General features: G+C 39.5%; 4 protein-coding genes and 1 pseudogene across 8 annotated transcripts in view; 3 read left to right on the top strand and 2 right to left on the bottom strand.

The window, feature by feature from the left end:
* The first annotated feature begins 1,145 nt into the window (after positions 1–1,145).
* On the top strand, positions 1,146–9,736 carry LOC146555489 (histone H1 pseudogene; annotated as a pseudogene).
* Positions 9,737–11,250: 1,514 nt separating this feature from the next.
* On the top strand, positions 11,251–14,139 carry LOC146555488 (serine/threonine-protein kinase pim-1-like). Its single transcript, XM_085252694.1, has 9 exons — positions 11,251–11,474; positions 11,865–12,101; positions 12,227–12,352; positions 12,476–12,570; positions 12,709–12,756; positions 12,841–13,059; positions 13,149–13,329; positions 13,416–13,586; positions 13,676–14,139. Exons 1-9 carry the CDS (start codon positions 11,414–11,416, stop codon positions 13,765–13,767), a joined length of 1,230 nt encoding a protein of 409 aa, XP_085108820.1. The 5' UTR covers positions 11,251–11,413; the 3' UTR covers positions 13,768–14,139.
* A 769-nt stretch (positions 14,140–14,908) lies between these two features.
* Positions 14,909–18,276, bottom strand: LOC146555487 (uncharacterized). Its single transcript, XM_085251087.1, has 6 exons — positions 18,241–18,276; positions 17,253–17,269; positions 16,670–16,730; positions 16,407–16,585; positions 16,116–16,251; positions 14,909–16,027 (listed from the first exon to the last, which is right to left on the bottom strand). Exons 1-6 carry the CDS (start codon positions 18,274–18,276, stop codon positions 15,617–15,619), a joined length of 840 nt encoding a protein of 279 aa, XP_085107213.1. The 3' UTR covers positions 14,909–15,616.
* LOC146555486 (uncharacterized) lies at positions 16,553–23,737 on the bottom strand. 5 transcript variants are annotated; one of them, XM_085252704.1, is made up of 9 exons: positions 23,661–23,737; positions 22,880–22,973; positions 22,394–22,479; positions 19,826–19,966; positions 19,552–19,691; positions 19,291–19,430; positions 19,093–19,186; positions 18,843–18,966; positions 16,553–18,725 (listed from the first exon to the last, which is right to left on the bottom strand). In XM_085252704.1, the coding sequence occupies exons 5-9, from the start codon at positions 19,612–19,614 to the stop codon at positions 18,460–18,462; spliced, it is 687 nt and encodes a 228-aa protein (XP_085108830.1). In that variant the 5' UTR covers positions 19,615–19,691; positions 19,826–19,966; positions 22,394–22,479; positions 22,880–22,973; positions 23,661–23,737; the 3' UTR covers positions 16,553–18,459. The 5 variants fall into 5 exon arrangements, with proteins under 5 accessions (XP_085108830.1, XP_085108828.1, XP_085108829.1 ...); XM_085252702.1 differs by having other exon boundaries at positions 22,394–22,973; XM_085252703.1 differs by lacking the exon at positions 19,826–19,966 and having other exon boundaries at positions 22,394–22,973.
* LOC146555485 (adipocyte plasma membrane-associated protein) overlaps positions 22,927–25,626 on the top strand; it is a 21,123-nt gene continuing 18,423 nt past the window's right edge. The window contains exon 1 of the mRNA XM_085252699.1: positions 22,927–22,991. The gene's annotated coding sequence lies outside the window, so the exon portion shown is untranslated. The remainder of the gene's footprint in view (positions 22,992–25,626) is intronic.

Genomic DNA, 25,626 nt, shown 5'->3' with positions numbered 1-25,626 from the left:
TATGTTATTTTTTTACATGTTGTAGTGCCATTTGTGGGAGCATTTCAAGTTGCTATACAACTGTTATAGCCCATATTTTAATAATATGTATGCATTAAGTCCATAGTAACTACATTAATTGCAAAAAAGTGCAATAAACTACAAAAAAATTGAAAATCGTTTTTGTTTTGTTTTTTACATACATTTCTACTTGGAGAAATTTAAGAGGTTTATCCCTCAAAACTTTAAATACAAAAAAGTTGCAAAAAATAGTTTACAACAACAGGAAATTTATTTTGAGTGTCTTCATAGTTTTATTTTGGAGATACAGCAATTTTTATATACTGCAGGAAAAACGAAAAAACAATCCTATGATGCAAATTTGCAAAGAAAACAGCAGGTGCATCAAAATAAACTATTTCCAGCAGTGCAATTCGAGTTCTAAGCAGAAACTATTCAGAAAAGTCAAACGTGACTTATAAAAACACCAGTATAAGCTTTTAAGGCCTATAAGTAAAAAACTACATTTTCCACGAAAATGACGTCACTTCCGGTTTTGGGCAGGAAATGGCGGACATTCTATAATTCGTGCTGACGTCTGTTTCACTGTGGGAAGTGTTACGAACAGCTGATCGGATCGGCAAAGCGTGTTTCTGGAATATTATGTTTTTGTTCCTGCAAGCGCTTTTTATGCAGTTTTTGCAAAGCTATATGTGGAAGGAAAACGTGATCGAGGACAAGCTGATGGCATAAGATGTAAGTACAACTCCTCTGGTTTCATATGCAAAAAAAATTATTGCGCTAGCTTACACGGTTCAGGTTCTACAGGGATTTAAAAATAGTTACACAAAACGGAGCGTGCAGCTCTGACGCTTTAAAGGGTTAACAATAACAACGTATTGAATAATGACTTTAAAAAATAATATAAAATGGTGTGCAACACCACTGAAGTTTTTTTTACCTCTCTTTTCAACCAACGGCAGTCACTGTCGTCTCCAAATAACTTCTGCTTAGCTTTTTCAAAAGTGACTCAAACAAATAAAAACTAAATTATTAAGCGCCAGTAACATGCTTGATAAGTGGTAGATTAGGAGTTACACTCACATTATACAGTTTTTCCACTAAATATACATTCGTAGCTAAGATGATTCCAAAACGTAGATTGTTAGATTTGTATTGTTGATTGTCATTTATGCTTAGAAATATTTACTTATATATGCTTAGAGTTTTGTAATTAGTTGTAGATTGGTAGAGGTTTTGATCCTTGATAGTCTGCAAACTTTGTGTGTATTAGACAGCACTTTGGGAGCATGAGAGGTCATACCGTGTCTTATTGTTTTATGATAGGATTAACGTAGTTGCGTCTGTTCTAGTCTAAGTGCTCTTTGTTTAGATGAACTGCAGGACTTCCTCACCGTGTTATCTAGGATGAACCATCTAGGGGGAGGGGGAGGCTACCCTCTTCCTGACCAAGGATGTTTGACCCTTTGATCAGCAGTCCCCACACACACACACACACACACACACACACACACACACAGGCAAGGTACTCTTTGTTTGTATGTAGACGTCATATGTTAATGAACTTATGCATATTCATGTAACCTCAATAAAAGGACAGTGTATGGGAGAACGGACGAGACCAACTGGAGTCAAGCGGTTGTCCGGTTCTCTCCCGTGCACGAGTAACATGAAGAACTTTGCCTATTTGTGTCTTGCTTAGCAGTGTAATTATATTGTCTTAACGTTCCAGCGAATAGGTTTATGCTACAAACCTAACATTAATTGGTCCTTCGATGCCGGAGCCCTGGAATCGCATTCACCGAGGGGAGGAGAGGCACGCTGAAAGCCTGACGTCAGCCAGGAAGTTCCTGTGGATTCGCGGTCTGTCTTTTCTCCTCGATGAATGACGGTCGGCGGGATTCGGGCTGATATTACACTCTAAGCAACGCCAAGTAAGTTTAAAGAGGCCGACTCTATAACCGTGTCGTTGTGCAGTCTCCGCCACTGTGTGAGGCGTTGAGAAGAGGCCGACTCTATAACCGTGTCGTTGTGCAGTCTCCTCCACTGTGTGAGGCGTTGAGAAGTTCGCTACTTTGTGTAGCGATACCCGGGTTCCTTGCTACTTTGTGGAGCAAGAGGTTCCTCGCTACTTTGTGTGGCTAGAGGTGAGTTCTCCGCCGCTTTGTGGGGCGTTGAGAAGTTCCGCGGGGTCCAGATTGTGCTGGACGATAGGCCTATTTTGTGTTGTTTTTGTTGTCGTCGTCGTCGTTGTTGTTGTTGTTGTGTGAGTGTGTGCGGAGCAGAACATGTGGTCTGTGACACCGACTGTTGTTGTTATCATGGGTTTCTAAGCAACCAAGAGTGAGTCGGAGGGAGACAGACGTTTGTGCTGGACTTTGCTCCTGGCAGCACAAAGTATTTATGTAAAAAAGAGAGGGAGCGACGGCTCCACAGCTGCGCGGGTTCACGCGAGCGCGGTCACGCGGGTTTCACGCGGACCTGAGCCGTGCGGTTAATCGCAGGCTTAAAAATGGAAGAGATTAAAATGTTAGAAGTTTTCAGAAAACACACCAGCCTTGAAGAGCGTGTGGAGAAGGCCAGCCCACATCAGCAGCTATGCTCTGGTGGGTGGCTGTCCCCCCACCCCTTGCTGACACAAAACGTTAACTCTTCAGCCTGTGTGCCAGACCATAGACGTAATTGAGGTGGATAGTTGTTAAAAGTCATCTACATTACGCTTGTGGTTGCTTAAATTCAGTACGATGACATGTGAGGTGAAGTGATATAGATAAATATTTAAACTACTGAAGTGCATAGAGGCACTTGACCTGTGTGGAAGACTGTCGTCTTATTATGAACCATTGTTGAGATGTAGAGCACACCTGTGAAAACAACTAATATGCTGAACCCTGTATGAAACATCTAAAAGTACATGATGGAGAAGCTGAGTTGAATATGAAAGTGTAAGACTTTGCCACTGTGGGCAGAGCAACTACTGTGTGATGTTGCGTTGCAGTTTTTTTTTTTTTTTTCTTCTGAGCTGATGAGCAGGCTACACATTATCAGATCGAGAGCTGTCTGAGAACTACTCTGAGAGGGAAACAGCGCTATGATAACTGTGATAACTGGAGTGTGCAACGTTTCCATGAGCAGTTTTCCTGCATCTTGACTTGTGTGTAGAGTGTTCATAACATCAGCATCATGTTTTTGATTATTTGTTTGTTGGGTTGAAAAATAGTTAAATAAACTGGTGATCATATTTACGGATCACCATGGCACATATCATCAGCCATGTGATTTATTTTTGCAGATGACAAAGTGAGTGTGAATGTGTCTGACATCACAGTGTTTTTGTGCACTGTGCAAGAGTAATTGCCTTTGATTGTGAGTGACAGCGGTGATTTTGCAGGTCACCAGCTATTGTAAATAAAAAAAAAAAAAAAGAGTGAATAAGAGGGAGAATTTATATTGTAGGAAAAAATAATCATAGGAAAAAGGTTTTGTGTTGATCAACCAAAAAAAAACAACTATAATTTCATTTTCTGCTTTTAAGAAAGGACTGTTCACAAAAACACAGAGCGAGAGAGAGAGAGATATGTGTTGATTAAGCAGTGATGATAATAATGAAATGTCTTAGTTTGTCACTTTCAGGTGAAAAGCAGACCTGAATCAATTTTCCACATGCAGCGGTTGGAAGAAAGTTATAGTTTAACATCATTGGAAACATGCAGGCCAAGTTTCTGGCTGACTTATTTACAGTGCCATGTGTTTCTCAACCTCACAAGCGAGCTCACTCCTCCCTGAAGATAAGGAATGCAGCTCCATGATAAAGAGACAGCAGCAAGTCCTGAGCACAAAAAGTCCCAGCAAAGCAGCAGCAATGTGGATAAACAGCAGCAGAAGAAAGCAAACCCATCTTCCTGTCTGATTGGATGAATTCCACGGAGGGGCGAGCAAGATGGCGGTGGCAGCATGTTGAAATGCTCAAAAAGGACTGAGTGACTCGGGCAAGCCACATGCAGCTAGCATGCTGGCTAGCGACATGAAAGAAATGGACCCTTCGTGATGCGTTCAACGTGCCAGCGCTGTGGTGGGAAAGGCTCCATCATAAACACGCCCTGCGCCGAGGTTCAGGCCAAGAAGAAGAAGACGATGACTTCCAAGCCCAAGAAGGTCGGCCTCAGCGTGGGCGAGCTGATTGTGAAAGCCGTGGCCGCTCTCAAGAAGGCTCTGGCTGCCGGAGGCTACGATGTGGACAAGAACAAGGCCCGTGTCAAGACCGCCATCAAGAGTCTGGTGGCGAAGGGCACTCTGGTGCAGACCAAGGGCACCGGGGCCTCCGGATCCTTCAAGATGAACAGGGTTACTGAGACCAAAGCTAAGACGCCCGCCGCGGCCAAAGCCAAGAAACCGGCAGCAGCTGCTAAGAAGTCGCCCAGGAAGGCAGCAGCAGCAGCACTTCAGCCAATAGCACGAAGTCAACCGCATCAGAGGACAATAGTGAGAGTGGCTGTGACTTCACTGTGCATGTGAAGAAAACGTTTGAGGAGAACTGAACAGTTGGAGTTTGACATTTGCCACCTGTGGAGTAAAATGGCAAGAAGAGACAGTGGGACACAGGACAAAGCTGAAGGAGAACTGCTGGCTGTTGGACTGTTGAAGTGGGAGAGGACAACAGAGTGAGAAGACTAGGTGAGAACACATAGGAATTATTTAATGTGGGAAATCAAAATTTGGGTTAGCAAACCTGGGGAAAAACAAAACTGACTGCTTAAGTTGGAAAATTGAGACGGAGTCTGAAACATTGCGAAAATAGAAACATATACAAAATCACACACACACAAGCAGAACATGCATTAACCCTACTAACAATTCCAAACACAAAATGACTCATGAAGACTCATAGCACATTAGTTAAGAAATGATTAAATAATAGCAGAGAAGTGTGTAGGAAAGGCAGCTTTAAGAACATGCTCTGCTGGAGATGCAGCTCCACAGACATGCATTAAACCTGCCTAATAACACAAACACATGTAATGAAAATTAGCTTGTTATCTTTCATCAGTGTTAAAATAGTGTCAATTTAGCAGACACTTGTTATTAAATACTGAATTTATCCAATGCAAAAAATTGACTCTCCAGGTTGCAGGACAACAATTTAACTTTTGTGGGAAAAAAGATCCTGGTTTGACCAACCAGTGATCAGACAATAAATTTAGTTGTTAAAATGGTAAATTGGGAGAAGCTTCCTGCTTGATTGAGGCAGCACATGTAATTTACTGTATGAGGGAAATTGTCTTTTGTGATACTATTTTGAACATGCTTTTCTGTCGTCCTGTCAACTTAGTGGGTTAATAGCTGATATGCAAATTAGTGATCGGTTTTAGATTAATGAAAGGTGACTGAATTCTAGTATGAGTGAATGAGATGTGTTGGAGTTGTTGTGTGTTGAGTGGAGACTCTAAAACACTGAGTTTCCTGTTTTGATGTGCGAGTGAATCCTGTATTTAGATACACAACTCTGAATACGTCAGAACAAACGTCTTTTGTGAAGTGCATGACAGCATGTCACATGTTTTATGATGAAGGGAAAAGGAAAATTGAATAAAATAGATCTGTGGCCTAAATGAGTGAAGAGCACAGACCTGGTAATTAAACTCATAGCTAATAAGACATTAGGATTATGTTGTGTGTTGTGCAGCTGATGGTTGATTTGGAGTGAATCTAGCTGATGATTTTTCTTTTGTTGTGAAGTTGAGCCTGCCGATTAGTATGATGGTATGATGAACCATGCTAATGGTATGATTTACCCTCCTGAGATGAGGAGCTTGTGTCATGACTTAACAAGGCCTTTTTATTTTGATACTTTCACAGTGCACTGAAAGTTTTGTTTGATAATCTCTGTTATTTTTCATTTTTATCTTTTGAATAGGCACTGATTTTGTTTGTCTATTTTCTTTTCTTTAAGCAGATCTGCACGTCGGGAATTAAAAATGCTACACGTCGTCGAGAAAATTGTGCCAAGTGAGTTCTCCACATTTAAATGGACTCTGGAGAAAGCCACTTATTTGGGACAATTATTAAATGACAGTCCCAGTCCAAAAGGTTTCAGCGATGTAATCCAAACTAAAGTTCTTCTTTTTCTTTTTGAAATGACGTCATTTTGCTGAGAGTGGAAACTAAATGCGACGATAGGTTCCACTATCAGCAAAGAAAGAAAGAATGAATGCATGAATGAGTGAGTGAAAGGAAAACAAATTGACTGACTGGTAAAAGCTGACAAAAGCTGACAAGACTTTACTGATGTAACACGACTGTGTGAAGTTGACCCCCGCCTGGCAGGGGTGCAGATGAGTCTGTGTGTGCTTCCCTTTACAGGAGCAGAAAGATGACAGCAACACTCGAGGTTGCATGATGATTTAACCTTTTAAATGCCATTTTCTGTGTCTGTGCATTTATCAGGTGTGTTATTCATAGGCTTGAGTTGCTCACAGAGATATCTGTGACAAAGTATGCATACGCCTGCGCAAGCGTTAATATTTGCATTTTCTTTTCATACAGCATGCCAGTTCTTCATGTGAATTGATGATGCGATTTATACCAGGACAACTGGTTGATGTTTTTTCCTACTACAGGATTTCTGGGTTTATGTGTGAGGAAAACTGTGTTTACAGGTTATGAGTGGTGATGCTGTTGCATTGTGTTGATGGGAAAATGTGAAGGTTACTTTGATAATGTGAATAACATGTGTGAAATTTCCTGTGTTGAGAACTGGTGTTACTTCTTTCCACAGCTAGGGTTGACTTTATGGTGTTTTTATGGCACCTCTGGAACCTGTTGACCTGTGTCTGACCTCTGTCTGACTACAGTCAATGTGTATTGCTAATGTTAGTTTCTTTGAGAATGCTGTGGAAGATTCAGCTGAAACGGACAAGTGACATGAGTAAAATAAATAAGAGATACAGTGTTTCTGGGGTAGTTTGATATGGGCTCATTAGCTGGCCACTTTTGAGCCCATAGTAATATATAAGTGGAGTGACTTTGCTTAAGAGCAGTCACCGATTACATTAATGTTGCCTGAGTACATGGGATGATCCATGTCTGAGGTGACTTATGAAAATAATTGTAGTTTGCTGATTTGAGAAAACCTGCACATGACACTTGTCTTGCTGATGTTGAATGCTTATTGTTCTTATGATACAATTGTTTACAGGTATGGAGTTTGATTTTACTTCCAGATTTTGTTTTCCAGGCCATGATGGTGTGTATGCAGGCTCCTGGGAGAGCCAGGTGTTAAGCAAACTTAATATGCAAAGCACACTAACATTTTCATTGCAGGATTATAGGTCCAGGGTGGTGCTGCTCCAGGGGAGGAGATGCCCTGATGTTGCCTGGGATATGATCTAGCTAATCTTTTTCTTTAAGACTGGAATCCAGGTTTGATGAGTTGACGCATGGGTGTGTCCATGCGTCAAGAGGAGGGGTCCAAGGATTAACATTAAACAATGTTTTTTATTATTGTTGCAGTGATTTGTGTGATTAGCCGTTTATTTACAAATATTAAACCTATGCAAGTGGTGCACCCATGTTCAGATGAGGCTTTGATGGCCTATAAGTGAAGTTCACTGAACTAAAGAATGTGGTTTGATGATTGTTGACATACTCTCCAAATAGTTTGTCTTCCTAGCAAGGAAATACAGGTGCAGCAGTAATCTCCTGAGAAATCTTCAGAGGCCCAGTGAGAAGCGCATAGCTGACAGCCAGGCAGTGGTTGAGGTCAAAGATCAAGCTGGTTGGGGCCCATCATGAAATCAGACCTTGGAGCCACAGCAAGGACCATGAAACTGCCTGCAAAATAGAGGAGAGGATCGTCCACAAGATGGGAGAGAGGCTTCAGGAGGATCAGAGATCATCTTCAGCACAGCAGACATCACACAGAGAGCTGTGCTGCTAAGCTTCCAGAAAATCAAGAGGAGACTTCCCACAGCGAGATTTTAAATAAAATGAAAGATTCAATATTGACGCTGAGGAAGACAACTAAGGTGTACGACGTGCTCTGCCTTAAACCTTCAGCAGCGTTGGAACATGAAAACTCGTGGGATGAGGGGAGCGTGCCAAGCTCCATCGACAGCGCAGAAGGAGTTCGAGGATGACATCATGATTCTGTGAAAGCACAGGAACCAGAAGCTATGGTGGTGATGACAGCAGTTTCCTATGAACATCACCTAACGCTGTGCCACTATACTGTGCATACGATGACACTCTGAAGGCTGCTGGGATCATAACAGCAGTAAGACAAGAGAACCCTGCACCCTTTCCACAGAGGTGTTTCTCTGCAGAGCGTGGACAATGAAGGAGTCATAAATATCCCCCTCGCAGGATGAAGGCCTGAAGTGAGGTAATGGGAGGCCATAAAACTAGAGTGCTGAGAGGTCTGCAGCTCTGGAAATAGCTGAGAACCATGTTGACAAACAACAAAACTAACTGGTATGTTTGAATGTTTATTCTACATACATTTGGACTCTGGTCCTATGGACAACGATGGAAACAACTGGAAGAGACATTCATGACGCCCTGCAGAACTCAAACCACTCTGCAGAGAGACATGTGATGTGCACACCTGGAGGAAGCATTACCAAGCTGAGATGTTTTTGAAAATGTTACTTTTTTATTTTCACTATTAAATTAACAATTTGTTTGTTTGCTCGTAAGATGCAGTTTGCCATGAGATGAGCTCAATGAATGGGATAACTGCTAATACATTTGTTGAACTGTGTACCTTTTCAGTAATTTAGGGTGATTTGACATATGTTGAGTATAAAAATGTTTGCATTGAAACTGTCAGACATGACGTATGCATACCTGGGAACTTTTCAGGCATAAAGGTCAAAAAGGGGGGAAATGTTAGATTTGTATTGTTGATTGTCATTTATGCTTAGAAATATTTACTTATATATGCTTAGAGTTTTGTAATTAGTTGTAGATTGGTAGAGGTTTTGATCCTTGATAGTCTGCAAACTTTGTGTGTATTAGACAGCACTTTGGGAGCATGAGAGGTCATACCGTGTCTTATTGTTTTATGATAGGATTAACGTAGTTGCGTCTGTTCTAGTCTAAGTGCTCTTTGTTTAGATGAACTGCAGGACTTCCTCACCGTGTTATCTAGGATGAACCATCTAGGGGGAGGGGGAGGCTACCCTCTTCCTGACCAAGGATGTTTGACCCTTTGATCAGCAGTCCCCACACACACACACACACACACACACACACACACACACACACAGGCAAGGTACTCTTTGTTTGTATGTAGACGTCATATGTTAATGAACTTATGCATATTCATGTAACCTCAATAAAAGGACAGTGTATGGGAGAACGGACGAGACCAACTGGAGTCAAGCGGTTGTCCGGTTCTCTCCCGTGCACGAGTAACATGAAGAACTTTGCCTATTTGTGTCTTGCTTAGCAGTGTAATTATATTGTCTTAACGTTCCAGCGAATAGGTTTATGCTACAAACCTAACATAGATCATTTTCAATTAATCATAAAATGCAGTTTGAAGAGACTAAATAACAAAAAGAACTTAAAGCACATTGAACACCTTTTTTATACCATGTTGGTTTCTTACCGGCAATCAAAATTCCTTAAGGCTTGGCTCAGATACTCTAGCAAATTTCTGCACACCTCCCAGTTTTGCTTTAAGCAGCATGCTTCCTGTAGACAGTAATTTCTTATAGTCAGTGCTCTTCATTGAACTACTGTAAACAGAAAATGTGAATATTAAACCAGTCCCATAAATACCGGTAAAACAGCCTTGCATTGTTATTTCTTACACTGTATGTATTCAAAATAGTCAACAGGGTCGCAAGAAGCGTGTGGAAAAACCAAGGCGCAAAATAACTGCCCATGAACTGAGAAAAGTCAAGCGTGCAGCTGCCAAGATGCCACTTGCCACCAGTTTGGCCATATTTCAGAGCTGCAACATCACTGGAGTGCCCAAAAGCACAAGGTGTGCAATACTCAGAGACATGGCCAAGGTAAGAAAGGCTGAAAGACGACCACCACTGAACAAGACACACAAGCTGAAACGTCAAGACTGGGCCAAGAAATATCTCAAGACTGGTTTTTCTAAGGTTTTATGGACTGATGAAATGAGAGTGAGTCTTGATGGGCCACATGGATGGGCCCGTGGCTGGATTGGTAAAGGGCAGAGAGCTCCAGTCCGACTCAGACGCCAGCAAGGTGGAGGTGGAGTACTGGTTTGGGCAGGCATCATCAAAGATGAGCTTGTGGGGCCTTTTCGGGTTGAGGATGGAGTCAAGCTCAACTCCCAGTCCTACTGCCAGTTTCTGGAAGACACCTTCTTCAAGCAGTGGTGCAGGAAGAAGTCTGCATCCTTCAAGAAAAACATGATTTTCATGCAGGACAATGCTCCATCACACGCGCCCAAGTACTCCACAGCGTGGCTGGCAAGAAAGGGTATAAAAGAAGAAGAACTAATGACATGGCCACCTTGTTCACCTGATCTGAACTCCATTGAGAACCTGTGGTCCATCATCAAATGTGAGATTTACAAGGAGGGAAAACAGTACACCTCTCTGAACAGTGTCTGGGAGGCTGTGGTTGCTGCTGCACGCAATGTTGATGGTGAACAGATCAAAACACTGACAGAATCCATGGATGGCAGGCTTTTGAGTGTCCTTGCAAAGAAAGGTGGCTATATTGGTCGCTGATTTGTTTTTGTTTTATTTTTGAATGTCAGAAATGTATATTTGTGAATGTGGAGATGTTATATTGGTTTCACTGGTAAAAATAAATAATTGAAATGGGTATTTATTTGTTTTTTGTTACGTTGCCTAATAATTATGCACAGTAATAGTCACCTGCACACACAGATATCCCCCTAAAATAGCTCAAACTAAAAACAAACTAAAAACTACTTCCAAAAACATTCAGCTTTGATATTAATGAGTTTTTTGGGTTCATTGAGAACATGGTTGTTGTTCAATAATAAAATTATTCCTCAAAAATACAACTTGCCTAATAATTCTGCACTCCCTGTATTAGTGTGTGGTCAACCACAAATCTTCATACTGTCATCCATACATGAGGTCTTTATACAAACGATGAACGATAATGAAAGAAACTGTTTAATTGATATGAAATGATTGAATTATATGAAATATTATGGCTTTGTTTGCCAGAGTGTTTTTCTGTAAACTACTTTGAACTGCTGGCAGTCAGTGAAGTCACTGAAAGGCAAGATTCTATGTTGTGTTGCCGTAGTTTCCAGAGTTTACTTATAAAGCTCACTTACAGAATTCAGTTAGAAAAGTCAAGCATTTGAAAGGTGCACATTTGAAGGAATATTAACTCAATCTTAACTCATTACGGTTTACATTTTCGATTTTAAAAGTTCTCCAAAATTACAATGAAAAAGGAAACAAGAAAAATGACCACTCCAGCTGATAAGAAAGATTCAGGAGATCAAGGTAAGTAAAATAATAAAATAAAATCCTGGTAAAATCCAAATCCTAGAAATGTTGACACCGTGTGAATCATTTTTAGAGTATTTGAATCATATGTTTGATTGAAAATAGCTTTAATACAAGATGTCTAATCAAAGAAAGGTTACCGGTCTTTTGGTAAAATAATGTAATAAGTTTATTCTTGGACTCAACAGTAAAAACAGACCAACAAGTGTCATCAAGATCTAAGACTTAGTGAACCTAGTATCAATTCGTACTGGTCAGTTTTTTTTTATCCCAAGAATAAACTTGTGATAATTTAAGCAAAAGCAATTTCAAATTCTTTGCCATCAAACTGCTTCCAGTCCTGATGTCAGGGACTCTTTTTCACCACTGTGTTGTTGTCGTTTATAGATTGTAAGAGCAGGACTGCTAAAAGAAAGGCCAGTCCTGAAAAGAAGACCCCAATGAAAAGGAGGAGGGTCGCTGAGCAGGCTGGTCCTTCCACCAGCTCAGATGTGGTCAAAGGTGTGAAGCGCAAGGTTGTGCAAGATGAAGAGGGCACAACAAAGAAAGCAAAGAAGGCTAAACTTCTCGACCATATGAGCGGTGACGAGGAGCAAGCATCCTCCTCGTTGGACTCTGGTAAAGGTAGGCTAATTAGTTGAATAAGGGGGTAGATTAAGTGTGGTTGCTAGGTTTAAGATATTGGTGTTTAGTGTTTGTGTCTATCATCCAGTGAGCTGATGTGCTTTTGGTGTTTTCCACATCTCCAGACTTGAACAACAAACAGGAGTGCGCAAAAAATGGCAAAAGAAAGGCCGCGGGAGACAACAGAGAGCCACTCAAGAAAAAAAAAAGGAATGTGGACCAGGGCAAAAAATCAGTGGCAGACCAAAAACGTAAGTAGCAAGCAGCTTGGGTTTTATATTCAGGGGAAGGGCAGAAGGAACATTTAGGCTACAGAGGAGAGTAATTTGTGTCACAGCTGTAATAAAACCAGATTTGCTGTTTTGTCTGTTCAGGTGAATTCCAAGCCAGATATGTGGAGGAGCACCAGCTCGGAGAAGGAGGCTGCGGAGCAGTGTTTTCTGGCTACCGGATAGAAGATCGTTTTCCAGTAAGTGTTCAGATGATGGTAGTAAGACAGGCAGTGACGCAGATAATGGATAATATCGTAAACTGAGACGTCTGCTGTGTTTCCACCTTTCATTATGTCATACTGAGGAAATGCTCACCAATGCTCTGTGTCTTCTAGGTTGCCATCAAACACATTCCCAAAAATAAAGTCTACTGCAAAGTGGCGGTAAGCGTCCAACACTTGAATTAGTTTCACATTACTGGATTGAATGCGGCGTTCCTCATCATCCACTTTGTTGTAATATTTCAGGATGAAAATGGGAAGATGCTCTCGGTGGAAGTGGCCATTATGCTTAAACTTGCAGGTGAAGCAGAAGGGTCAGTGGGAATATCAGCACCTGTGTCCTTGCTGGAGTGGTTCGACCTTGGCAAAGAGCTGATCCTGGTGCTGGAGAGACCTGTCCCCGCTGTGGACCTGCAAAAATACAAAGCAGAAAATGGAAGAACTTTAACAGAGGACACGGCCAAGGTAAGTTGACTGGAAGAGCCTTAGACTGTACAGCATTCAATCAAGGCAGAAAAGCATTAACTCATTATTGTGTTTTTCATCTTTTCCAGGTCATTCTGAAGCAACTAGTTGATGCTGTAAAGGAACTTGAGGAGAAACACATCTTTCATCGGGACATCAAGGGACAAAACATTCTGATTGAGACCGGCTCAGATGTGCCTCGAGTTCGCATCATTGACTTTGGACTGAGCTGCTTTGTTAAACAGCGATCTCTGTATCGCATCTTCTATGGTAACATATTCTGCTCTTGCTTTTCACAGATGTAACAATTTGTGTCTTTTGTTTTAGAAGAAATTGTAATTGTGTCTGTTTGTTAGGCACTCCTCTTCACATCCCTCCCGAGTGGTACATTAGGAGCTGCTACAGGTGTGGACCCACCACGGTGTGGCAAATGGGAGTGGTGTTGTATGAAGCGCTTCATGCACGATACTTTAGTACCGCGAGGTTCCTCACAAAGCAACTGAGCATCAAAAAGCGTCTGTCCACAGGTAAGAAAACTTCACACTTCCAGATTCACTGCTGCCTTGGATCACTAGAACTATCATCTTCATCTTTTTGATCTTTTCTTTCTTTCAAGAATGCCGGAATTTCTTGGACGCATGTTTAGCTTTAGCCCCGGAGAAGCGCCCAACACTGGAGGAGCTCCAGCTTCACCCCTGGCTAAGATAACACACACAAACACACAATTCACACCTTATCATGTAAGTGTGATACATTGTAGTAACTTCCTTTCTTTTTTCTGTTGGACAGGAATAGATAGAGTGGGTCAATCTTAAAAAGAAAATAAATAAAAATGTAGCTTTTTTGGACTTCCTGTAACCCCCCCAGCCATCCCAGGAAAGGGGATCTCTCTTTGAATGGGCTTTCCCGAGGTTTCTTCCCATCGATCTGGCCCCCTGGGGAGTTTTTCCTCGTCTTCATAGAGAGCTTGGGCTGGGTCAGGAGCTCCATCAAAACTGTCTTTATTTGATGACTTCAATGTCATCAAATAAAGATGTGTTTTACTTAAAGTAAAATTTGATCAAAATAAAACTTGTTTAATTCATCTTTGCTGAGGATTCTCCTTCATTACTATTTTGTTTTGTTTTGTTGTTTTGTTTTTACCCATGGTGCATTTTGACAAATAAGAAAACTGAATCAGGTTAAAGTGTGCACAAAGACAGTCACACTGCAAATGATCTGAAGACTTGCATCTGTTGCTCTAACCCCCAACTAGTTTAGACAGATTTCCTGGTTCTACCAGAGTTTTTTTCCTTCAAGAAGGGAGTTTTTCCTTCCCACTGTTGCTGAGTGTTTGCTCATAGTGGGTTGTAAAAGCATAAAAGTTAATAAGAGGCATTCATAGCAGAATTATCACAGAGGGAACTATATAGCTTAAATGTACACAGTAAAATTTGCAGTGTCAAACTAACACTTAAAGAGTTAAATTTAACACTGTTTCCGAGTCTATTTGGTGCCATTCAGAATTGGTGTTAAATCAACTCTTTCTATAGTGTTAAAATTTTAGAGTAAATTTAACTCTAAATAGAGTAAAAATTTAACACTGAGTAACACCGCATAGTGTTAAATCAACTTAACACTACTAGTAGTGTCATGTTACTCTATACTGTGTTATTCATACACTAATCTCTAGTGAAAAATTAGCTCTCATAGAGTAAAATTTGTAATTAATTTTACACCAAGTAATGTTACTAAAACTCTTCCTGTAGTGTTACCTTTACACTCAATTCACTGTTTTGCAGCATGAAAACCTGGTTTTTAATAATGCTTTTACATATAAAACAAGTGAGCAAAAACCACAACTAGATAATACATTTAACAGCTTTATTTTTATGTCAGGCTCAAAATATAAAAACATCTCATGTAGTGTATAAAACACTTTAAAACAATGAATTTAGTTCGGCATAAAACGGCAATATACAGGGAGGAATCTGAAATGCCATATTTGATTTGAAGAAGCAACACAGCTCATTTATGTTCAACACCTTCAGCACCATATTGGGATGCAGTCTGACCCTAAATGCATGATGATGGTCATCAAAACACAGGATTTCCATCAGTTTTCCGCAGAGCAACACAATGTCATCTTTCACAACAATACTTTTGATCTTACAAAAAAGCAGAATCTCAGACACTACATCTGTACAGATGATAAAATCAGGGCGGTACTCTGTACTGTGTGTTATTATCCACTTAGCTGAAAACAAACTGGTAGACAACACAGCTCCAAGCAATTTCTGGACCTTCTTCCAGCTCTCCAAGTGTCACCATCTTTCCTGGTCCTAAAGCTAATCTTTCCAGACTAAAGGACTCCCAATGCTTTATTTTATTACTATTATATTTATTTTTACTTGTGGTGTACTGTAAAGGTACGCTCTGTAAGGCTGCATCTTTAGCCTGAGTATGAATCTCAAAAAACACTTCCTCCATTGAGGAGACAAAACTACTCACAGTAGATTGGCTTAATCCAGCTGCCCTGAGCTGTGCAACAGCAGAGGCACACCTATCCAAAGTGCTCTTATTTGACCTTTTCAGATGTTGTGGGTGTTTCTTCTACATTAGTTGACATCACCTCCCCTGTGGTGCTAACTTCTTTAACTGCCACATCAGGCTGTAGATTAACATCAGTGTCAGCCTGCTGGTCAAAATAGTTAAGGTGTTTGGTATTTAAATATTTTCTAAAACCTGTGGTCTGGATGAACATGTACATGTTGTGAAGCATAGTGTTGTAAGATGTGCCAAACACAAAATGTGCTTTAAACAGTTCATCAACAGTACCAAGTGAAGAGGTAGACTTGCATGGCATGGCATTCTTGTCAAGAATAATGAAGAACCGGTGGATGTCATTCTTTTTCACCCCAACAGCCAGGAGGTAGGGTTGAGTGCTGGTAGTGATGGAATCAAGGTGCTCTTGGATATTTGTTCCAGTCTGAAAAGACAAATACAGACAGGCATTAAGAATCAAGTGTTTCTTAAACTGGTAATTCATAACATAAAAATAGAAAAGAAACACAAACCTTCTTGAAGACCACAAGACGCCTTTCTGCTTGAGAAGCTGACACCTTTCCTGGTCTCTTCCGACCCTGACCAGATGGTGGAATCAGATGTAATAGCAATAGAATTGCTGAGAGGTCACTGTCCCAGCCTGCAAAAATTATTTGTTTTTAATAAAGTTGAGTCATCATCAACAACATATTTCAATGCATTGATAAAATGTTTGAGTAGACCCAAAAGACAAAAAGGATAACTGTTCTGTGACAAACATTATATATGCTATGAATGTGCTAATCAAAGAAACAACAGCTCACCAATTAACTTCAGTGGCATCCTCAGGTGAGTCAGCTGCCAGCAAGAGTTCTTCCAGGTCACTGGTAGAAGGAAGCTTTCTGCCTTGTTGGATAATCTTTCTTTTGAATGTTGTTGGCCACCTCTCCAGCAACCTGCCTGATACATCCTCACCAAACATCAGTACAAAATCCTGTTCGATCTGTAACAGGGATAGAGAATTATATCTGCTATCTACAAAATATTAAAGTGTGTTTACATTGTCAAAGTAATGACAAATATTCACCAAGCCTTTGATATCTTTGAAACGTGGAAAAACAGACAGTATGTTGCTTGACAGCAGGGCCCTGTTTCAGAAAGCCGGTTTAGTGCAAACTCTGAGTAAGTATACCCTGAGTTAACGAAAACTCTGGGTTTTCGGTTTCACAAAGCGAGTTCAGCTGAAGCCTGAGTGAGTCACTATGACGACACACTCCGTGAAGCTAACCTGCCCCCTAGCAGGTTTACTACAACTAACCCTGACTGTCCCCGCCTCTTTGTCGGAAACCTGACAGTAGGAAGTGTCAGACATGGCGTGTCCCTTCCTTGAAGAGCCAGTAGATCTTGAAGCCCAAATACTCCGCAGAGCTCTCCGCCGGGAGAGAGTGATCAGAGCGCGTATGGACATTTTATCATTACCTGATGATTTCCTGTGCGAACGTTACCGTTTCTCAGCACAATCTATAATTTATTTGGATAACATCCTCAGGCCATATATTGCGCATGTGACACATCGTGGACATTCTCTCAGTTCTGTACATATTATTTGTATTGCACTTCGGTTTTTTGCAAACGGGAGCTTTCTGTATAATATTGGTGATGCTGAGCACGTTCCCAAGGCTACCGTCTGTCGGGCAGTCAGGAATGTTACAGTTGCACTGAAACGTCTCCTGTACTCGTCTGTGGTGTTCCCCGGTCATAGACCCACAAGATTTATCAAAGAGGGATGCCACAAAATTGCAGGTAGCAGGATGAACAAAACTTAATACATGATGCGGTGATACTTGAACTACTACTTAAATTTTACATTTATTTTCAGGGTTCCCAGGCGTGATTGGCTGTATAGATGGCACTCGCATTCCAATCATTGCTCCTTCAGTAAATGAAGGAGACTATGTGAACAGGAAGTCTTTCCACAGCATTAATGTACAGGTACATAGTTCCCTGTAGCATTTCAAACTAACAAATTATTTCATCATAGTAATGGATGCTAATTTGTTTTCTCTGCACTGTGAAGATCATATGTGATGCTGCCAACATTATCACAAATGTGGAAGCCAAGTGGCCAGGCTCTGTGAGTGGTGGTGGTGGAGGACCCCCACCTGTTTTTCGGGCCTCCGCTTTTTTTCTAGTGGCCATAATGGGTCACATTTGAGCATACAGAGTAAGCAAATATGTACTTATAATGTGCTCAGATAATTTCAATAAGTGCTTACAGAGGGGAAATTAATGTAGCCTCTAACTGCAATTGATTTACATAGGACAAACAGACCAAGCACTATGGCTCATAATACAATTACACCTTACCTGTTTGGACTATATTTTTATATTTCATTTTTACTTGCTGCCAGGAACGTTGGGGGACTGTTGGGTTGCACCTGCGCTCAAATCACATCACAAAATAAAAGGTATAAAATACAAAATAAAATATAATAAAATAACGTGTTAAATGGGTGGAAATCCCTAGATCAATGTTTAAATTAACACTCACGCATTGACTCTGTCGGCTATGTTTTGCCATGCATGCTCCCTTTCTTTTGCAGCTGAGGCTGTGTTACTTTTTTTCTGCAAAATTTGCATGTTATCAGCATATGCTGCCATCAGAATTTCGGCCTCAAGAGCTGTCAAATACATTGACCGCGCCTTCTTTCCCTCCTTCTCCATGGTAATTCGCTTAATCTGTGCTCCACTAATCAGGGCTTTATGTATCCTCGTGCGCGCGCTTAACTTGGGGTTAAAGCAACTCCGCGTTGATTGAACTAATTGTTATCAGCCTTTCTGAAACCGAATATTCCGAGTTGGACAGTTCGGGGTTACTCAACCCTGAGTATCGTTTTTCACTCTGAGTTTTCTAAACCGGCTTCCTGAAATAGGGCCCAGGAGGCCAAGGACCATGTTGTGTCGATAAACAAATGTCAACTTCATCTTCTTCTTGACTGTGTCTTCATCAGCTGAATGTTTCATCAGAGAGATTGTATCCTTGCACTCATCCTCACTCAGTAACTTCTCTGTAACAAACTGCAACTCTCGTCTGACAGTTGGTCCACCACACTGGTCTTCACTCGATGATCCATCTCCTGGTGCTAGACAATATGAAATACAGCTTTATCAAAACTAATAACAACATTTAATAACCATTATTAATAAAGAACCACAATGTGGAACTGTATTATGTATTTCCACTGAATTATAAATGTTACCTCCAGATGATAATCGCCTCCCTTTAGCAGTGCATCTCTGTATGGCTTTAATCCTCCAGGCCAAGTACCCGGTGCTACCCTCGCCATCATAATAATGTTCCTTGGAGAGTGACATGTACAGACACTGATAAATGAATAAACAAAATAAGTTATGTAACAATGAAGAGTTGATAAGAACATACATTTTAGCAGGATTTAAAATGTTTAAACGTGATTTTGGTTGTATCAGTTATTACTATGGGCTACTTACATAGCCATTTTTGGAGTACAGGCCACTGAGGTAAGAGAAAAAGGTTACAATTCCTCTGGCATACATTTCTTTTACCTGTCGTGGTGGTGATGTACTGCAAGATCAAAAGGAAAAGAACTAGTCAGCTTCCCTGGAATTCATAGAGATTTAAAATAATTTGAAAATGATAGTAAAATCACAGGGCCAGAAATAAATTACCCATTTTTTTCTGTCAAGTCTGTCAAGTATGTTGACCAGTATGTTTTTCTTCTGGTTTCATCCACCAGGGACTTGGTCCGATTGTATTCATTTATTATACGTTCTCCACCAGGTTTGCTGGTGAGAATCGATTCCACCAACTGGAAAACACAATAAAAAAAAAACATTCTACATGTTGATATAACCACTGCAGTTCAGAGCACTTAAACTACAAACAAAAATGACACTGTTAGAAGAATGTGGAAATCTGCTAACTCTTACTTGCTTAACTTCTGCATCCAGCTTCTGATGTTTCCTCAAAGGGCTGTCTGAAAGGATGACCATATCCTGTGAATCTGATGAATGTGGCGATGATAACTGGGACTGCTCAGGAGACACTTCTGCAGCAGCTGTTTCCAGACCTCAAAAACAGGAGCAAAACAAATGAGTTTACATGGTCCCTCTATAGACACATTTTATAAACTCTTTTTAATAAACAATGTAATAATGATATTAAAAAATGACATCCAGTGAAACACACATCACTCAAACAAACCTTTTTCATATTTGATGGTTAATACCCCAGTTGAGGGATCTGTTACTATATCCTCAAATATATCATCATCCAACTCAGTCCCTGAACTATCAAAAACTTTCACTCCTTTTGTTACAGCTGGCACACCAAACTTTGCAAATGCTGGAAACAAGCACACAAGTTTGAGTAAACAAAAAGATTACATGACATTAGGGCTGCTCGATTATGGCAAAAATGATAATCATGATTATTTTCACTGAAATTGAGATCTCGATTATTTGACGATATTTATTTAACCCTTACGACCTACTATAGAACCAAGAGCTTATGTTATTTTTTTTACATGTTGTAGTGCCATTTGTGGGAGCATTTCAAGTTGCTATACAACTGTTATAGCCCATATTTTAATAATATGTATGCATTAAATCCATAGTAACTACATTAATTGCAAAAAAGTGCAATAAACTACAAAAAAATTGAAAATCATTTTTGTTTGCTTTTTACATACATTTCTACTTGGAGAAATTTAAGAGGTTTATCCCTCAAAACTTTAAATACAAAAAAGTTGCAAAAAATAGTTTACAACAACAGGAAATTTATTTTGAGTGTCTTCATAGTTTTATTTTGGAGATACACCAATTTTTATATACTGCAGGAAAAACGAAAAAACAATCCTATGATGCAAATTTGCAAAGAAAACAGCAGGTGCATCAAAATAAACTATTTCCAGCAGTGCAATTCGAGTTCTAAGCAGAAACTATTCAGAAAAGTCAAACGTGACTTATAAAAACACCAGTATAAGCTTTTAAGGCCTATAAGTAAAAAACTACATTTTCCACGAAAATGACGTCACTTCCGGTTTTGGGCAGGAAATGGCGGACATGCTATAATTCGTGCTGACGTCTGTTTCACTGTGGGAAGTGTTACGAACAGCTGATCGGATCGGCAAAGCGTGTTTCTGGAATATTATGTTTTTGTTCCTGCAAGCGCTTTTTATGCAGTTTTTGCAAAGCTATATGTGGAAGGAAACCGTGACCGAGGACAAGCTGATGGCATAAGATGTAAGTACAACTCCTCTGGTTTCATATGCAAAAAAAATTATTGCGCTAGCTTACACGGTTCAGGTTCTACAGGGATTTAAAAATAGTTACACAAAACGGAGCGTGCAGCTCTGACGCTTTAAAGGGTTAACAATAACAACGTATTGAATAATGACTTTAAAATAATGACTTTTGTCGCATGGAGTCACACAAACCACCTGCAACTCAACACCTCAAAGACTAAGGAACTGGTTGTGGACTTCGGGAGGTCCAGAGAACGTCCACTGCCGGTTCAGATAGAGGGGGAGGAGGTGGAGGTGGTCAACAAGTACAAGTACCTCGGGCTGTGGGTGGACAATAAACTGGACTGGTCATGCAACACAGAGCACCTGTATAAAAAAGCCCAAAGCCGACTGTACTTCCTCAGGAGGCTGAGGTCTTTTAACATCTGCAGGAAGCTCCTGAGGATGTTTTACCAGTCGGTGGTTGCTGGAGTACTTTTCTATGCTGTGGTGTGCTGGGGGAGCAGCACAGCAAAGAGGGACTCATCCAGGCTGGAGAAACTGATCAGGAAGGCTAGCTCTGTGGTCGGCATGAAGCTGGACACTCTGGTGACAGTGGCAGAGAAAAGGACACTAAAGAAACTGATGGACATTATGAACAATGCTGGGCATCCTCTGCACACGGCCATAAACAATCAGAAGAGTCTGTTCAGTGACAGGTTGCTTCTCCCCAAGACAAGAACTAACAGACTTAAAAACTCCTTTGTCCCACACGCCATCAAACTGTTTAACTCCTCTCTGGAGGGGAGAGGGAGGGGAAACAGGAGGACAAAGGAGGGGGGAACAACTAAGCTGTAGTGCCTCTTCACCTCACTGTACAATACCTTGTGCAATACTTTTTGTAAATAGTCAACAGTGCAATAGACTCAATACTTGAAATGTGCAATTCACTTGTATTTTTATTTTTTATTCCTATTTATTCTATTTATCCCCTTTGTATATTTTATTTATATTTGTCTCTGTATTTATATATGTGTGTGTGTGTGTATATATATATATATATATATATATATATATATATATATATAACAATTCTGTAACTGTAACTTCGGTCGTTGCTGTGCTTTTTGGAAGTCGAATTTCCCAGAGGAACCCACCCGAGGGATTAATAAAGTTCTATCTTATCTTATCTTATCTTAAAAAATAATATAAAATGGTGTGCAACACCACTGAAGTTTTTTTTTACCTCTCTTTTCAACCAAAGGCAGTCACTCTCGTCTCCAAATAACTTCTGCTTAGCTTTTTCAAAAGTGACTCAAACAAATAAAAACTAAATTATTAAGCACCAGTAACATGCTTGATAAGTGGTAGATTAGGAGTTACACTCACATTATACAGTTTTTCCACTAAATATACATTCGTAGCTAAGATGATTCCAAAACGTAGATCATTTTCAATTAATCATAAAATGCAGTTTGAAGAGACTAAATAACAAAAAGAACTTAAAGCACATTGAACACCTTTTTTATACCATGTTGGTTTCTTACCAGCAATCAAAATTCCTTAAGGCTTGGCTCAGATACTCTAGCAAATTTCTGCACACCTCCCAGTTTTGCTTTAAGCAGCATGCTTCCTGTAGACAGTAATTTCTTGTAGTCAGTGCTCTTCATTGAACTACTGTAAACAGAAAATGTGAATATTAAACCAGTCCCATAAATACCAGTAAAACAGCCTTGCATTGTTATTTCTTACACTGTATGTATGTCAACCCCTTGGCTGTAGTTTTTAAGCCCTGTACTAAATGAGTATTTCACCTACATGAAATATATTCCTCAATACAAAACTAAAATAATTACTAGTACTTTTACCATTTGTCTGATCTAACTTAGCACTAGGGAGTCAGTATTTTGTTCATCTTTAGTTTAACATACTGAACAGTCTGCTAACCAAAATAATGATAATGGATTGGATTTATATAGCGCTTTTCAAGGCACCCAAAGCGCTTTACAATACCACTATTCATTCACTCTCACATTCACACACTGGTGGAGGCAAACTACAGTTGTAGCCACAGCTGCCCTGATGCAGACTGACAGAAGCGAGGCTGCCATATCGCCATCGGCCCCTCTGGAAAAATGGAAAAAGGTAACTTGTGTCAATACCATCATTAGTTAACATCAAGTTAACTCACTACAAATACACACACTGCCATCTTAAGTTCAAACTACTAAAAGAAAACATTACAAACTGAATCCTGGATATTTTGGATACTTTATCAAGTTTATACTGCCTGCTGGTTGTAATCACTGTAACTGTAAAATCGCTAAAGACAGCGGAATTGAAATAAGACAATAACCTTACTGAAAACGACCTCTATAGCTAGGTATCCAAAAAGAAGTTAAAGATGTAACATTAGTGTAAAATATTAATTAGTTAATGATTGCCTTATATAATTTAAAATGTAGCAATAACAAGCGAATTGCCTGTGCACCAAGGTTAGCCAAAATGCTGTTAGCTAGCTAATGTTAATATGTAGCTCCCAACACATGGAGGGTTTAATTTAATGGAATTTCAAACATGCTAGAACACAACACAATCACCACTACACACTGAAATAAATTAACAAGCCTTACAGTCTTAGCCAACACTAATTAACAACCTTACGTTAGCATACAGACAGTGTCACATTTGCTTCAGGTACAAAATGAAATATATAATAAACATGGACAAAAGGAATGTAACCTTATTTTAACATGCTACCTGTGTTTAAAATGTCAAATTGTTGGTTTTAATAAGTGAATATGAATAACTTACGTGTAACTGATGTAAAGAAAATGGCATCGTGAAAAATTCTCTCGGTTTGAAAAGGAGTCTGTGGTGGGAGTAACATTGACACTCAGTCTTTTAACTCCGCGCCCACACTGGGAGGCGTTTTGCTCCAGCTGTCGTTATAATGACTCTATTAGAGTAAATACACTTTAACACTGCTGATTTAACACTGGGAAATTTACTGTGTACAATTTCTACAGGACGAATTATAACTTCATTATGTATAAAAGCTCCTGTGGATAATTACTCCTATTTGTAACTTTACACAAGAGAAAGTTTGCTGTCACACTATTTATAACAGGTTGGGTTTTGTCCTCTGAGTTGAGCCTTGCAGTTTATTGAAGAATTTCCTCTAAAGTAGCTGTTGATAAAGATTTAAAGTCCTGTTTATATACAGAAATATTCTTTAGTTCATGTTTTTTTTACATGTCTGCCTCAGTCGATCAGTAGAAGATCTGGCACAGGAAACTAGATGATGAAAAAAGGGTACGAATACACATATATATCTGTATCTATATAGATACAGATATATATATACACACACACACAGGTTGCAATGTAGTATTTTCATTTTTTCTTAGCATTTCTTTAACGTCTTGGTGCAAAAGAATACCTGCATTTGTGTGTAAAGAAATGTTACATATGTACTAAAAACAGTTGGAAAAAAGAACTACAAATTTGGAAAGGAATTTATTCATGTTCTTACTCATAGATGGAGTACATGGTTTAAAAAACACTGAGGAAACAGATATGAGGCGGCTGTATCAACATAAAAACATTAATACAGTTAAAAATGAATAAAAAGTTGCACGCTTAAACTTATTTCTCTACAGTTTGTACAATTAATCCATGTAACAATAGGTTCTCTCCTAGTATAGTAGTTATTAAAATATCTTTACATAAAAATAAATTTTTAAGTACTCTCCAGTGGAAGTCTGTTGTGGCTTATGTTTCTAAATGACACAACCATAAAGCAGCCCACAGAATATACAAATATGTCTTTTATAAGTGAATGTTGGCTCCCACAATGGCCTGTTAAGTTATTGCAAAAATAATTTACTGCATAATATGTCAGATTAGAACATGTGATAAGCACAAAACTGAAGGGGAAACAATAAAAACAAAAATTAAAAAACAAATACTAAATTAAGTTAAAGGATATTTCTTACTATACTATATAATTGTATAATGTTGCGTTTGATTGCAAATGAAAACCCACCAAGAAAAAAAGAAAGAAAGAAAAAGAGAGAATAGAGTTTAATTTATTCAAAACACATTCTTTTCTTTTATTTAAGCTGTAGCGAGATTCAAATGGACAAAAGAGAAAGAAAAATATTACAGATTTGTTTTATTAATCATGAATAAACTTTATTATACACAACTCTAAATTTCAGTTGGTCTTAGTCAGATGTGTTTTTAATTAAATCCTGCAACACTGTGCTCGCTGCCATCACTTTATATCTTAGTGTGCAATTCAAATATATACTTATTACAATATTTTTCCCCCTTAACTCTCAACTCGCGTTTTTAAAATGTCTGTGATCATATTTGTCCGTTGACTTCTGTCTGGGCCTCGAACGATTCATCAGACAGGTTGGCAGCCTCCAACTGATGCTCCAGACTTTCATCATCGCCTCTATTCTGATCAACTCTTATCTTAAACTTAGTGATGAACTCATTACTGGCCAGCGCGCCCTCCTTTTTAGGGCATGTGGGCTTTGATAACAGCCGGCTTTCCAGTCGCTCTGCAAAGAAAATTCACAAAACATTTCTTATTTGGTAAGCTTGTTAACAAATTTTAGTTCAGTTTTGCTGAAAGTTATAGCATGCATCAGGTAAGAAGCAATTGGTTTTTAAAAAGCATATACATTCCCCAAAACATTTTTATTATGTGCATTTTGGAGAATAAAAGATTGTACACAATTTCCCTTTTTAAAGTAAAAAGATTATT

This window comes from Mchenga conophoros, linkage group LG17 (genome assembly GCF_057382185.1).
Source record: "Mchenga conophoros isolate Kocher_MC1m ecotype Shallow Benthic linkage group LG17, M_conophoros_male_GT1.1, whole genome shotgun sequence".
In the NCBI taxonomy this organism is placed as follows: Eukaryota; Metazoa; Chordata; class Actinopteri; order Cichliformes; family Cichlidae; genus Mchenga; species Mchenga conophoros.
The sequence above is the reverse complement of the archived record's forward strand: the minus strand, read 5'-3'. Positions and strand labels throughout refer to the sequence as shown.

Bases quoted from the DNA above. Each gene is read 5' to 3' on its own strand.
- LOC146555488 (XM_085252694.1), top strand. From the start codon at position 11,414: ATGAAAAAGGAAACAAGAAAAATGACCACTCCAGCTGATAAGAAAGAT. The intron at 11,475-11,864 runs GTAAGTAAAATA...TGTCGTTTATAG, and splicing joins GAAAGATTCAGGAGATCAAG to ATTGTAAGAGCAGGACTGCT. The intron at 12,102-12,226 runs GTAGGCTAATTA...CCACATCTCCAG, and splicing joins CTCGTTGGACTCTGGTAAAG to ACTTGAACAACAAACAGGAG.
- LOC146555487 (XM_085251087.1), bottom strand. From the start codon at position 18,276: ATGTATTTGACAGCTCTTGAGGCCGAAATTCTGATG. The intron at 16,586-16,669 runs GTGAATATTTGT...TCCCTGTTACAG, and splicing joins TCAAAGATATCAAAGGCTTG to ATCGAACAGGATTTTGTACT. The intron at 16,028-16,115 runs GTTTGTGTTTCT...TTGTCTTTTCAG, and splicing joins GTCTTGTGGTCTTCAAGAAG to ACTGGAACAAATATCCAAGA.
- LOC146555486 (XM_085252701.1), bottom strand. From the start codon at position 21,393: ATGAGTCCCTCTTTGCTGTGCTGCTCCCCCAGCACACCACAGCATAGA. The intron at 19,431-19,551 runs GTAAGAGTTAGC...TGTGTTTTCCAG, and splicing joins TGGATGCAGAAGTTAAGCAA to TTGGTGGAATCGATTCTCAC. The intron at 18,967-19,092 runs GTAAGTAGCCCA...TTCATTTATCAG, and splicing joins TGTACTCCAAAAATGGCTAT to TGTCTGTACATGTCACTCTC.